The sequence below is a fragment of the Phoca vitulina genome, unplaced genomic scaffold (assembly GCF_004348235.1).
Source record: "Phoca vitulina isolate PV1807 unplaced genomic scaffold, GSC_HSeal_1.0 scaffold7, whole genome shotgun sequence".
NCBI classification, from domain to species: Eukaryota; Metazoa; Chordata; class Mammalia; order Carnivora; family Phocidae; genus Phoca; species Phoca vitulina.
In genome coordinates this window covers 43,292,762-43,306,639 of record NW_022589710.1, presented here as the reverse complement: position 1 = coordinate 43,306,639, position 13,878 = coordinate 43,292,762, and the positions used below count along the sequence as shown (strand labels likewise).

Sequence of the window (13,878 nt, the reverse complement as noted above, 5' to 3'; positions counted from 1 at the left end):
TGGACCAGGTCTTAGGTCTACTGACCCCACAGCCTTCTTCCATCCTGATTTGAGTCTTCTGAAACCTCCTTGACTCATCTCTCCCTGTCCAGCCCCCATATTCATCGAGTTACCGTTGAGCTTTATATTCTCCTCCAGCATCTCGTGAGTCTGCCCCCTCTCTCCCCCTCTTCACTGCCAGGCCCTGCCCTGGTTTGAGCCATCATGATGCCTCTCTTTGGTCTGTAGCTCTGACCTTTCTTCTTCCTTCACCCTCATTGCAGGTCTCCATATGCTGGCATGCTCCAGTTATGGGGTCCACTCACTGCTCCCTAAACAGGCCAGAAATTTCATGAAATTTCATTTTCATGCCACCCTCTTCCTATCTTCCTCCTATGTAGAATTAGTTGCATTTTATGTGAGCTGTGCCCCTCTGCCCTGTGTCCCAGTTGGTTGGTTACATGTCTGTATCTTCTACTAGAAGGTGTGGTCTTTGAGGACAAGGACCACTTTTACTCAACTGTATAAGTTTAGCAGCTAGCAGAACGCCTGTCATATGGCCAATGTCAATAAATATTTATAGACTTAAATGTCCCGGGATGTGCCTTCCATTAGAACTGGCCCCTGGGTTATTTGTCAGCTCGGTTACCAAATCCTGCCTCATTCCCATCTATCTTCTTTGGAGGGATGCACTCCTGCCTTCTGCCAGTTCCTCTTTCCTCTGTGAGGCCAACCGCTTGGTGGTCTTTCCTGTTCTGCCATAACATGAGGCTGGGTTGTAGGGGGGCTGGGAGGGGCAGCAGGGAACTGGGGAATGGCCCAGAACACTGCGTGAGTGAACTGGCATAAGTTCTGTGGGCTTGCCAGCTGGCACCATGTGGGAGAGCCAAAGGGAAAGTTGGTTTTCTCCAGCCCAAAGCTCCGACTCCAGAGTGCAGTCGCGAGCCTTAGTGCTAAAGGCTTAGGAGTGAGAAGTATCGAGGTCACCTCTGCTTTATGCCTGACCAGGGAGGAGCCTTGTGGATGTCATGTGCGTGTTCATGTGTGTGGATGTTGCCAGCCACTGAGCATGTCCAGAGAGCTAATAACATGCTTCCACAGTGGAACTAGAGGAAGAGCCGCTGATCCAATTTGTAATTTATTGTTTGGTTTGATCCCAAAGCTTTCTCTTTGTTTCTGACCTGATGGATTCATCTGCATGCTCAGTGGGTTCATGTTGGCAGAGTCTTGCATGCATAGAAGCATTTAACAATAGATTGGCTCATAGTCATGTGCGTGTGCATGCGTGTGTGTGCATGTGTGGGTGCGTGCATACATGAAGCATCCTTAAGCCCTAGGTGAGGGACCTTTCTTCCAGAAGGAGAACCCAGGATTGGTTGCTTTGTGAGGGTGACAAGCAGAGAACCAGTGGAGGGGGTTGGAATTGGTTTAAAGCAATTCTGGGTGTAGCCAGACTGCAACACATAGGCCTTTACCCTCCATCTTTGGTTGGAGAAGTAGATAGGAGTTGCATGTCTTTTCTGAACTTCAATCAAACCCTCTTCCCATACAGTTCTCAGGCTGAAAGACCCATAGGAAGCATCTAGTCCAGTGGATCACATCTGACTGTTATCAGAATTACCTAAGATTACATTTTCTTCAGTTTTATTGAGATTTTTAAAAAAAATTTTTGAGATTTAATTAACATATCACATTGTATTAGCTTTAGGTGTACAACATAATGATTTGGTACATCTATATATTGTGAAATGATCACAATAAATTTAGTTACTGTCTTAGCAAATTTCAAATATGCAGTACAGTATTATTAACTGTAGTCTCCATGCTGTACAGTAGATCCCCAGACTTTATTTTTCCTATAACTGGAAGTTTGTACTTTTTGACCACCTTCATCCATTTCCCCCATCTCGCATCCCTGCCTCTGGCAATCACCAATCTGTTCTCTGTTTCTGTGAGTTTTTTTTTTTTTTTCACATTCTACATATAAGTGAGATCATACAGTATTTGTCCTTTCTGTCGACTTATTCCACTTAGCATACTGTCCTCAAGGTCCATCCATGTTGTCTCAAATGGCAAGATTTTCTTCTTTTTTATGGCTGAATAATATTTTATATATATTTTCTTTATTATATTATTATTTATTTTACATATTCCCTTTCTTTCCACATTTTCTTCATCTGTTCATCCATTAACGGACACATAGGTTGTTTCCATGTCTTGGCTATTGTGAATAATTCTGCAATGAACATGGAGGTGCAGATGTCTCTTCAACACAATGATTTCATTTCCTTTGGATATATACCCAGAAGTGGAATTGCTGGATCATATAGGAGTTCTATTTTCAGTTTCTTGAGGTAGACCTATACTGTTTTTTGTGGTGGTTGCACCAATTTACATTCCCACCAACAGTGCACATGCGTTCCTTTTTTCTCCACCTCCTCATCAACATTTGTTATCTCTTATCTTTTTGATAATAGCCATTCTAACAGGTGTGAGCTGATATCTAATTGTGGTTTTGATTTGCATTTCCCTATGATTAGTGATGTTGAGCACCTTTTCATGTACTTCCTGGCCATTTGTATATCTTCTTTGGAAAAATGCCTGTTCAGTTCCTCTGTCCATTTTTAAATTGGATTTTTTTTTGTTATTGAGTTGTAGGAGTTCTTTATATATTTTGGATACTAACCTCTTATGGTTTGCAAATATCTTCTCCCATTCAGTAGGTTACCTTTTCATTTTGTTGATGGTTTCCTTTGCTGTGCAGATGGGATTACTTACTAAAAGTGGGGATTCCTGGGGTCCCGCTCAAACCTCCTGATTTGGAACCTCTGGAGGTGGGTCTTGGCATTCTTTATTTTCAACATTTGCCTCAGGTGGCCTGAGGTACCGTGAGCTGCCTAAGGACACACAGCTAATGGTGTCAGATCCAAGACTAGAACCAGAGTCTTGTGACTCCATCAAGGGCATTTTCTCTTACAGCTTGAATGTCCCTAGGGCTTAAAGCTTTCGGAAACAAGGCTCATATTGGATGCAGGAGAGTGTGTTGAGTGGATCTCTTATCCAACAGACCACTAACCCACCTAATTTAATTAGTTCCTTATAAGGCGGGGCTCAAGGGCTTGATTTCCTAGAGCAGGCAGAGACAGTTGAAACAGACCACTTGCTCTGGGATGTTATTTGGAACTTTTGGATTTTGAGGTCTCTAACCAAGAGAACCCCAGGTCATCTCTTCCTCGTGGCCTGGGTTTCATGGCTGTACCACTCTACCCTAGATCCCTATGTCCCTGGGGTCTGTTCTCACACTTTGCTTCTAGGTATAGCTTATCACTTCATTATTCTGTGTTAATCTATTTGGAAAAGGACTGGGAAAGTCCCAGAGTTATTGGTAGTGGTCTACAAAGCCCTATTTGCTAACTGAATAAATAAAGATTCACTCTGATATGCACCATTGCTTCCCTTTGCTTCCAAGGGAGTAGCTTCTGGTAGATGAATAATCATGCGTTCTCTTCAGTGTGCAGGTTTTGTCCTCATGTGCCGTCTCAGACAGGAGCTCATGGATTTGGGGGGCTTAAAAAGGACTGTTTCCTGAAGAAGTTGTGGCCAACGAAGCTGTGGGGTGACTGGGAATGGGGGGACCTGGACTCCAGGCCCTGCTCCTCTACCTCCTCTCTGCCTTGCCCCTCTGGGCCTGTTTCTTTATGCTTAAAAACAAAACATCAAGGAATGTTCCACTGATATATGCAACAATGGGCATTGTGCTAAGTGAGAGGAGCTAGACTCAAAAGGCCACATACTGTATGATTCCCATTATGTGGCTTTCTGAAAAAGGCAGAACTATGGGGTCAGAAAACAGATCCATGGTTGCCAGGAGCAGGTGAGTGAGGAGAGGGGATTAACTATAAAGAGCCACAAGGGAACTTTTGGGGGTGATAGAATTACTCTCTATCCTGACTTTTGATGGTGGTTAGTTACATCACTGTGTAAGTTGGTCAAAATTTATAATGCTGTATCTAAAAAGAGTGAATTTCACTGTAGGTAAATTATACTTCAATAAACACAAAAATGCAGGGCACCTGGGTGGCTCAGTCGGTTAAGCGTCTGCCTTTGGCTCAGGTGACCCTGGGATCAAGCCCCGCACTGGGCTTCCTGCTCAGTGGAGAGTCGGCTCCTTCTCCCTCTGTTCCTTCCCCGCTCCCCACTTGCACTCTCCCGTGCTGTCTCTCTCTCAAATAAATAAATAAAATCTTAAAAACAACCCCACAAAAATGTGAACCACACGCACATGTGTGCCCCCCCCAACCCCCCCACACACATTCACTATGTAACTTGAAATTCTCTAAGGTCCCTCTCAGTGCCAGGTCTCACAGGTTCTCCACCGAAGGTACACTCACGGGCAGGGCAGTCTGGGACAGGGCAGCAGGAAGAGATGCCCTGGGCCTCATCTCATTTTAAAATTTCCTTTCCCTGGGGCGCCTGGGTGGCTCAGTCATTAAGCGTCTGCTTTCGGCTCAGGTCATGATCCCAGGGTCCTGGGATCCAGCCCCACATCGGGCTCCCTGCTCTGTGGGAAGCCTGCTTCTCCCTCTCCCACTCCCCCTGCTTGTGTTCCCTCTCTCTCTGTCTCTCTCTCTCTGTCAAATGAATAAATAAAATCTTAAAAAAAAAAATTTCCTTTCTCTGATTCTTCCTATTCTTCCACAACTCAAAACAGCCTTTCTGTGATGTAATGGGCAAAGGAGGAAAAACAGGTTTCATTCGTTTGGCCATTTTGGGAACAAGGGCAGTCCCTCTACCGACATACATGTGTCCGTGTGCATGCCGAACATTCTCAGAGGACAGACCTTGCCCAGCCGCGTGTCCTAGGTCTGAGGTCTGAATCCTTGGCCTGAAATGGAATATTTCTGAACAAGATCAGAATCTAAATCCCAATGAACAGCCATGGAGGCCTGTCAGGCGGGTGGGAATCTAGACGGAGAAGGTGGGCTTCTGCTTCCATTTTCCATCCAGGGTCTGAGGGAGGAGCCCCCCAGCCCTCCACTCTGCTACTTACTGAGGCCTAACGTGGGATCGCTGAGACCATCCAAGTGACACACAGCGAGAGAAGCAGGTCCCAGCTAGGAAGCGGAGAGCAAGGGGCTGGACACGGGCAGGGCTGCACGGCTACCTGCACAGGCCGATAAGCCACAGCCTCCCCGCCGGCAGGAAGAGCCAACCGTCCGTCTGTCCATCTGTCTGGGTCCAGGCTGTGGGGAAAGCAAATGTGCTCCACCTTCACCACCTCTCAGCGCCTCTCTCAGGTGCAGCAATAGCTCATACCAGCTCCCGTTTCATGGGCATGTACTATGTGCCAGGCACATCTCATTCACGACAGCCATTAAATTGTAAAATTATTTTTTTAAAAAAGATTTTATTTGTGAGAGAGAGAGAGAGAGAGAGAGAGCACAAGCAGAGGGAGAGGGAGAAGCAGGCTCCCTGTTGTGCAAGGAGCCTGACGCGGGACTCGATCTCAGGACCCTAGGACCATGACCTGAGCTGAAGGCAGACGCTCAACCGACTGAGCCACTGAGCCATCCAGGCACCCTAAGATTTTAAAATTCTTATCCCTGTTTTACAAAAAGGGAACTAACACTTAAAGCGAGGATGTGTGGCTCAGCCTCTGCAATCAGGGGCTGTTTCTCTCTTTTGTCAGCTGAAATAAGCCCGACCTGACCAGGCTAGCTCCAGGGTCCCGGGGGGACAGAGTCCACAGTTTAAGGGAGAAGGAGCATAACAGAGAACTCTGTTCCCGATGGAGCTCGTGCCGAGCTACATGCCCCACCCTGAGCCCCTTTAGAACAAGCCAACCCCTGTGGCTTCTCCTTGGCCAGGGAGCCCTGCCCCTTGGTGGACGGGGTCAGGGACAGACCCTGTGATCCCACAGCGGGTGCTGAAGGGCTGGGTACAGGGAAGGGGGTCCAGCTGCATGCACTGGAAGTCCCAGTAAGGGAAGCCAGGAGATCAGATCACGTGGGCACTTCTGCTCAGGAAGGCAGACTGAGGGAAAGCATGCCATCAGAACTCTGTGGCCCAGTGGGGGACATGCCCCTCAGAGGGCCTCCTGGTTGCTTCTCCAAGCCACAGAGTTTGGAGGCTGCCACATCCCAGAAAAGGTCCTAGGAGATGGCTTGTTGATCCCCTGGAAGCTGGGACTAATGAGCAATTGGAAGCTGGCACCAAGGGAAGGGATAACCTCAATGCCCTTTGCATCAGAAGTCCCCAAAAGGGGGTGGGGAGGAGAGGATTGCAGGGTGGATCACAGACATTCCTAGGTGGGCACAGCTCTTTGTGTTATAACTGGCAGCCCCAATCCCCTCCTCCACCCTGGACCTGAGCAAATCAGGATACCTAGACGGTGATCACTTGTTAATGGAAGATTCTGGAAATAAGCCAGATGGCTCTGCTGGGTTTTGGGAGGAGTTCTGGGTTCCCTGGAGGTGGTGGCCTTGATCCGGGAGGACAGGGAAGCAAGGCTTTCTCGTGGTGGGCCAAGACCTGACAGCGGGATACACTACAGCCTTGACAATTCAGGCGCTGGGGCTGGTGTGGATTTGGTCTTGACTGTATGGAGCAGGAAGTCCCGCTCTGGGAGGTGGCCCAGGGGTTGGGAGACGAGTTGGTTTCCATGCAGGTGTGACTGAGGACCCATTCCCATGGCTCTAAGATCACTCCTGTTTTCAGAAGCATATTTTCTGCCACCGAAGCGAGCTGCTAGGTACCAGCCTTGTTGTTAATGGGGAGATTGCAGCAGTGTGTGGCCCCTTTTTCTCTCATTCTTGTCCTCCTCTTATCAACCTGACTTCCAGGCTCTCAGAACCCTGCTGCTTCAGTATTAGTGGGAGATGGGATTGTCGCTTAGGAAACCGAGGCTCCCTATAAGGAGCATCATCTGTATGCAGCAGCCTTCAATCTTGGGACTTTATTTAAGGGCATCAGAGTGGTGTCTGGCCACTGCTGGTGTTCATCAGGCCACTGGGTTTTGTGGCTGAGCACAAACAAGGGGGCATAGGGGCCATGCAGCCAAAGAGAACTTGGCAGAGTCTGGGGCTCTAGCCTTCCGGTGACACCATTGTCCCAACCTGCCAGGATGAGTCCCACATCCCAGAGATCTGGCTTTCCTGAGCTTTCTGCTAGGGAGAGAGGGGGAAACAGTGTGTGTGTGTGTGTGTGTGTGTGTGTGTGTGTGTGTGTGTGTGTGATTAATGGGGATGGTGGGGAGTGGGGAAGGAAGAGAGGTGGTACATTTTTTTTTCTAGCAGTAAATCCTGCCCAATAAACCCCCAAACCAAGGAGCCACACAGAGCTGGATTAGAGTGGGTTCAAGTCATTTATTTTTAGACTGTACCAGCATGTTTGGTTCTGGGGTCCCAATCCCCAAATTCCAGAAAAATAAACTAATGAGAACCACATGCACTATGAGAAGGCCATTCCGACGTGTCTGTGTTCATGCTGTGAGTGAGCATAGTATATAGACCAGGAGCCCTCCCTGGGCAGGTGACAGCAGCTGGCTCTGAGCCCTCCTTGGGACTGGGGAGAGGGCCAAGACTGGATCATTTGGACCCCGTCCCTTTAAGGCCCAAGCCCCTTATTGCTACATTTGCTACTTTGCTACTTGATGGCCCCTGGGTCGTGCCCAGGGGAGGCCTTATCACTGGGTGGTACTAACGAGGAGGCTGCTGGCATTTGTCCTTGCCATCATGACCATAGCACAGAACTCTTTTCAGAGGGTCCCGGGGTGAGTTATGCGGGATTCATTTGATCACTACTCAACTATGCCACATAGGGTCCTTGCTATATACTCAGCTTGACCAGCCCTGCTGGAGGCCGGTGGCCCATTATTTCCCCCCAACCCCAGGGCTTTCCAGCTCCTGGACCTTGCTGGAACACCTCCCTCCGACATATTCTGCAAGGTCCGAAGACCAACAGCCTGCTATCCTTTCCAGCGTGGGGCAAGGCTTCTTAGTGGTGGCTTTTGAAGCCCATGCATTTGGAGCACAATGGGAAGGGTGCGTTTTAGGAGGAACATCAACTTCCACCAATAGCCAAAAGGCCGGCTGGGTGGCAGCCTCCTGGTTCAGTGTCCTGTTGGTGAGGTAGTTTGAACACACCAGCAATCCTGCCAGGAGAAGCACGCCTGGAGCACGTCCCCACACGTCCACTGGTCTCAGCAACAACTCAGAGTGGTGAGCGGGACCCTGGGGGATTGGCCTGGACCTGACCCCTCGGCCTTGGTGGGCCAGGGGCACCGCTCACCTGACTGCCCTGGGGGACAGCCACACCTGACAGTAGAACAAAGCATCACTTTCTGGAAGGGAAGGAGCCCTCTCCCCAGCGGAATTGTTCCTGCTGCTTGGGCTGAGCCCTCTGGCTGTTGCCGAGCGCCTGCACTTGCCAGCCTCCAAGTTTTCTTCTTCCCATGAGGCAAAGGTGATCTCAGTCCGATGTCCGGTGCCTGGCGCCCGTGCATCTGACTTGCTGGCGGGGTGGTTGCTTCTGTGGCTGGCCTGAAGCTTTGGCTGTGGGGCTGCCAGCATGATCTGTGTCCTGGGAGCTCTCAACGGGAAGAGTCCCAGGTCCAGAGACTGTGCCCGGTCAGGGGAGCTAAGGAAGCTTCCGGAAGCAGGGGCACCTGCTTTGCTATGGAACTGCCTTCAAAAGTCTAATCCGGTTTGAAGTTTTGGCTGTGTAGACCAGGCCAATGGGGAACTGGCCAAGATCATATTTTCCAAGTGTGCTTGCATTCTAAGGTCTGCACAGTAGACTGACCTTGGACTGGCCAACTGGGCAGAGCAACCCCACCCCCCACCCCCTGCATTGCTTGGCTTAATCTACTGGGGAGCATGTGGTGGTCACAAGACCGAGCACGCCTGCTTGGGAGATGGGGTGACGGGGTTTATTGCTCTGGGTCTGAATGCATCCGGAGCACCCTTACCTCTACTGAGCCTGGTGGCCTGCCCTTCCCTCTGGATGTCCCCAGGGGTGTTTGGAAACCTTCAGCCTGCACCGTCTCAGGGGTACAGTCCACTTGGCTCTGGGTGGGCCTTCTGAGGACCTCCAGGGCTGGCCACGTGTCGGCCAGTATCGCTCGGGAGCAGAGGCCAGGAGGACTGGGTAAGCCAGCCCTGCCCGTCCACAGCCCATGGGGAAGGGCAGGAGGCAGCCAGGCCTTTGCCCTGGGTAGCTGAGGGCACCAAGGCACCCACTCTTCTAGAACTTCCTCTGTCCACATACCCTGCGCCTCAATGTCAACACAGCTTGTGGACCCTTGACAGAGAGGAGCTTCTTTGGGGCGATGTTGGTTGCAGAAAAGCTTGGGCTGCATTTTGGTTCTAAGAAAGGAGCCCTGTGTGAAAAGCAAGGAGATAAAAACAGGTGGGACAAGGAGAGGAGTCCAAAGACCCCATAACATGGAATAGGGCTTCCTCTCATTCACTTACTCATCAAGTAGTTACCGAGTATCTACAAGGGCCAGGACCCATGCTGAGGTTGTGTGGAACCAGGGTGTGGGAGTGCCTGACGGGAATCTGGGTCTATATTGCCACCACTGGAGACAACCTGAGGACCCAACACATGTCATCTACTAGCTACTGTACCTGGTAGAGAGAGCAACTACTGCCAGTGGGGGAAACTGAGGCATAGTGGTCAAGAACCCACAAGGGTGCCACCCTAGCCAAGTCTCCTAATGCCCACAGTGGCCCTGCTGTGAAGGATGGAAGGTTGGTGCCGTGGGGACAGGGCCCCGTGGAATCAGACATACAACGGCACCGACATGGGGCTGCAAGGATGGTCACGGAAACACCCAGGAGGCAGGGTCTGCAAACAAGCTTATGAGCCTTTGGTCACCAGCTGGTGAATTTGCCTACATGAGTAAAGAAATACCAGTGATCACTTTTTTTTTTTTTTTTTTTGCTTCTATGTTTGCTGTTTATACACTCCCCAGGGAAAATTTTCACCTATGGCCAAAAATAGATCGAAGGAGGCTAGTTCTAGCAGGTGGAGTGAGTGTCCGAATTCAAAAACATGTTGCTTAATACCACTCTGTCTGAGGGCTCACGGGCGTCACAATGGTGACAGTGACAATGAGGAGAGTAATAGCTACCATTTGCTGAGCACCTACTACGCGCCAGGCACCTGATTCAGTGCTTTACATATATTACCTTCCGGCCGATTGGCAGATAGTCATTTTGACATACACATGAAGGGAGCACAAGTGGGTTTTTTGCAGGTTTTTGCAGGTTTTGCTTTGTGTCTGCTTTTTCCCTTGGGGACCACCTCTGTTTCGCGGTGCCTTTGTTGGGCTGTCCGAGAAGCATCTGGCTCTGGCCTAGGCCCTCTGTTGCAGCTTCAGCCCCAACTCCAGACACAATTGAGACCTGGCCCAGCCAGGGGCCCGTCAGGATGCCACAGGGTGGGCCCCAGCTGCCAGCTGGATGACCCAGCCACCTCCCCCCACCCCGGGGCGGGAACTCTCCCAGCTTCCACCGGGGCTGCCGGAGGGGAGGATCCCAGGGGCCCCTGAGTTCATGGCCATGTTTATTTTGAGTAAAACACGAGGGAACAAGCCAAGGAGAAGGGGGCAAAAACAGAATGAGTTAGGAAGTAATAAATGTTTTAAAAGATGGTCAGAACCTCCACGGCTGTCAAGCTACAAGCTCTTTCAGGGGGCGCCGGTGCTTCCTCTGGTGTGGGACCCTTGAGGCATGTGACAGGACCAGAGGGCAGCCCCGCGCCCGTGGGGACCTCTTGGAAAGCCGGCCTCCGGGGGGCTGGCAGAACTGAGGCAATCCGCGCGGTTGCTCAGCACGGTTGCCACGATGGGGACGTGTGGTGCGGGGGGCCTTACACAGACTCGGGGCGAGGCAGGGGGCCGTCAGGACACAGTGGCCGTCACTACGGGGGGGGGTGGTGGGTGCCCCAGAGCCGGAGGGGGGAGGCGGGGTGTAACACTGGATGTGCTCGGGGCCAGCCGGTCCCTCTCGCGTGTGCCGGAAGGCGTGATCCCCCAGACAGAGGGAAGAGTGGCGGGAACAAGATTAGAATCTCAAGTGATAGTCACGACAGGAGCCCCACGAGGTGGTGTGCCCCGAACGAGTTAGGGCCCGGGACCTCCTCGAGGACGGGCTGTCGGCGCACAACTGTACAAGGAAGAGAGGGTTGTAAACAGGGCCGACCCCGGGCTCTGTGGACTTGTTCTCTCTGGTGTCCCCGGTCACCCACCGGGGCTCCCCTCTGCTGCCCGTCCTCGCCCTCACTCCTTCTCTTTCACAGTGACCAGGTCTCCCCGTAGGGAGACTCTGTCCGCGGAGGTGGAGCGCCGCCGCCTGCCCGTGGGATCGTCGGGCCCGGGCCCTGCGGTGGGAACCGTCAGGAGGACTGCATCAGGCCGGTGAGGCGCTTGCCCGCCAGCGACTTTCCCTGCAGAGACAGGCGACAGAGTTGGCACGCACAGGCGCGCACGCCCACGCACACCGCGCGCACGCACGCGCACGCACACCATGCACACGCACGCGCGCGCGCACACACACACAGGGACAGAGACCGAGACAGAGAGCCAGACAGGTGAATTAATTGCTGCACGAGCCCCGAAGGCCAAACGACTTAGCTAACGGACCCTGCTGATCTCTGGGTTCGGGGCCTTGACTGCAGACAGTTGGAACAACCAGGGCTCTGGGGCACGGGGTGGGGAGTGAACGTGTGTTGCTGGTCTTTTTTTGGGGTGTGGGAATTTTACTTACCCCAAAACGAGGCATTTTTCACTCTTAGGTAGAGTGTCTCTTAATGCTTGTGGGCTGCCCCTGAACTTGATTTCATTCAAGCCAGGAAGGAAAAGGTGGACTGAGGAGTAGTAAGATCAGGGAGGGTGGGTTGACCCACACAGGTGATGGTTAAGGATTTGGGTGACTAGAAGCTAATGAATGAACTAGTCTTAAGAATGCAGGAGATGTGGGAATGCAGAAGAATGCAGAAGACCTAGGATCCTGTCTGAAAGGCAGGATTGAGCCCTCCCCGGGAGAGATACACAGGCTTGGCGACCTCTTGATGACAGGTTCTGGGACTGTGGAAATATAGGGGCCTGTGCCAAGGCTGGGAGCCTGGGCTGGCGAACGGGTACCACCACAGGCTCCAGGGCAACACGCTCCTGCCGTGTCCTGTGTTCCTGGCTCCCTGTGTGTGGTACCCAGGGGCTGAGTTTGATGACTCCACATCGGGACATCTACAAGCCCTTCACTTGCCATGTAGCAGTTCTTGAAAATGAAAAAACTGAACTGGACCGTGAGGCCTGGTGCATGAGGCACTGAGATCTTGAGAGAGGCCAGCGACTCCTGTGCCTGGGAGGAGGTGGCCGAGGAGCCTCTGATGTGGGATTGGGCACCATGAGGATGGATGAGGAGGATGACTGAGTCTCCGTCGTTCTGCTTATTTCCCTTGACGCAGCCCGTGCCCATTCCCTGCTCACCCTCTAAAGAAATCCAGAACATCGGACAGGGGTCTAGAGGAGAGTGTGGCTGGACCCGAGCAGACTGATCACTGTGTCTGAGAAAATACTCAAAACCCATGCTATTATTGACAGCCGGTCAGCTAAACCATCGCCATCTGCAAAGGGGAGCACGTGGTCCTCATCAGCATGGGCTGTGGTGTTTGGTAGTGAGGGACTGCAAGGGCCAGCGGCCCCTCATGTTCATTTCCAAGTGGGGTGTGAGGGCTCATCTTGTTTACTGGGCTTGGCTGAGTGCAAGCTGGATGTAATTAAAAAAAATTGATCAGGTTTGTGAAGCCTGGTAGAGTACTCAATAAACCGGCTGATTGATGAATTGATGGATAATGGATATATCTAGTAAATGAACAAGGGCTGTGAGTTTGCTGGATGCAAGACAATGTGTCATCTGGCTTAACTCTCCATAGAGGGACGTGCCAGCTTGACTTTGAGAATTCCAGTGGCATGCACGGGAGCTTGTCCAGAAATGGAACTGCCCTTGGGAGCTGTTGGAAAGTCTGCATCGACATCCCCTTGCTCTTTTTCCCCTTTTATTTCACCCCTCATTTTCACTAGTGAGACAAAACTTCATTTTTTTCTCCCCTATTTTAAACACACATGCACGCACACACACACACACAATCTCCCCAATAGCAACCTTATCTGAATCTTCAAATACACTAAACTTAGCCTGCAGCAGGCTACATTTATACAAGGGTAAGGATTTTTTAATCAGATTTTTTTAATCCTAGAGGGTTCCAGTGCCAGTCTTTGCAAATCACTAAAAGCAGGGTGGCTATTCCCCTGTGTAGAGTGGGTTAGGTGGGACAAGAGCTCACAGCTGGCAGAGGCTGCCCTTCAAGGACTTGCTCCAGCCCTGGATTCTAAGGCACACACATGGCTGGTGCTCTCCTTGACTGCCCTTTCTTAGATGGAGCTCGAGGCATTTGTCATCCTGTTGGTTCACCTGGGACTGTGCCTTCTTGATGCAAGCCTGAAGGCAGCAAGTGTGGGGACGTGTGTGAGGTCCTCTCGGGGGAAATGTGGAGCTGATGAGTCTAGGGGCCTCCTGGTCTGAGAGTTCTAACAAACCTCCCCCAGCCCCTTCACCCATGTCCATCCCTGCTCATGTGAAAGGCACTGCGGGATTTTGCTTGCCTCCCGGTGCCCCTTATTGCTGCAGGAACCACACCCCAAATACTGGCTCCTCCCCTTCTCCTTCTGTCCCTTTTCCACCAGGGCAACAAATCACATTTGTGTCACCAAATATATATGTTTTGGCTTTGCCATACATGGTATTCGGGCTCGGATTGAGCTGGCGGATGTGGGAAAAAAAAAAAAAAATCAGTAAAGCTCCTGAATAACGGTCTATTGCTAGCGTGTATGTT

The 13,878-nt window shown here is 51.3% G+C and overlaps 1 protein-coding gene across 10 annotated transcripts in view; it reads right to left on the bottom strand.

The window, feature by feature from the left end:
• Positions 1 to 7,273: 7,273 nt before the first annotated feature.
• The window catches only part of RGS6 (regulator of G protein signaling 6), a 546,094-nt gene continuing 539,489 nt past the window's right edge, over positions 7,274 to 13,878 (bottom strand). For 8 of the 10 annotated variants that reach the window (XM_032405486.1, XM_032405485.1, XM_032405488.1 and 5 more), the window contains exon 19: positions 7,274 to 11,430. In XM_032405486.1, coding sequence (XP_032261377.1) covers positions 11,264 to 11,430 — 167 coding nt within the window. In that variant the 3' untranslated portion in view covers positions 7,274 to 11,263. The remainder of the gene's footprint in view (positions 11,431 to 13,878) is intronic. The other 2 variants (XM_032405495.1, XM_032405496.1) reach the window with 1 other exon arrangement.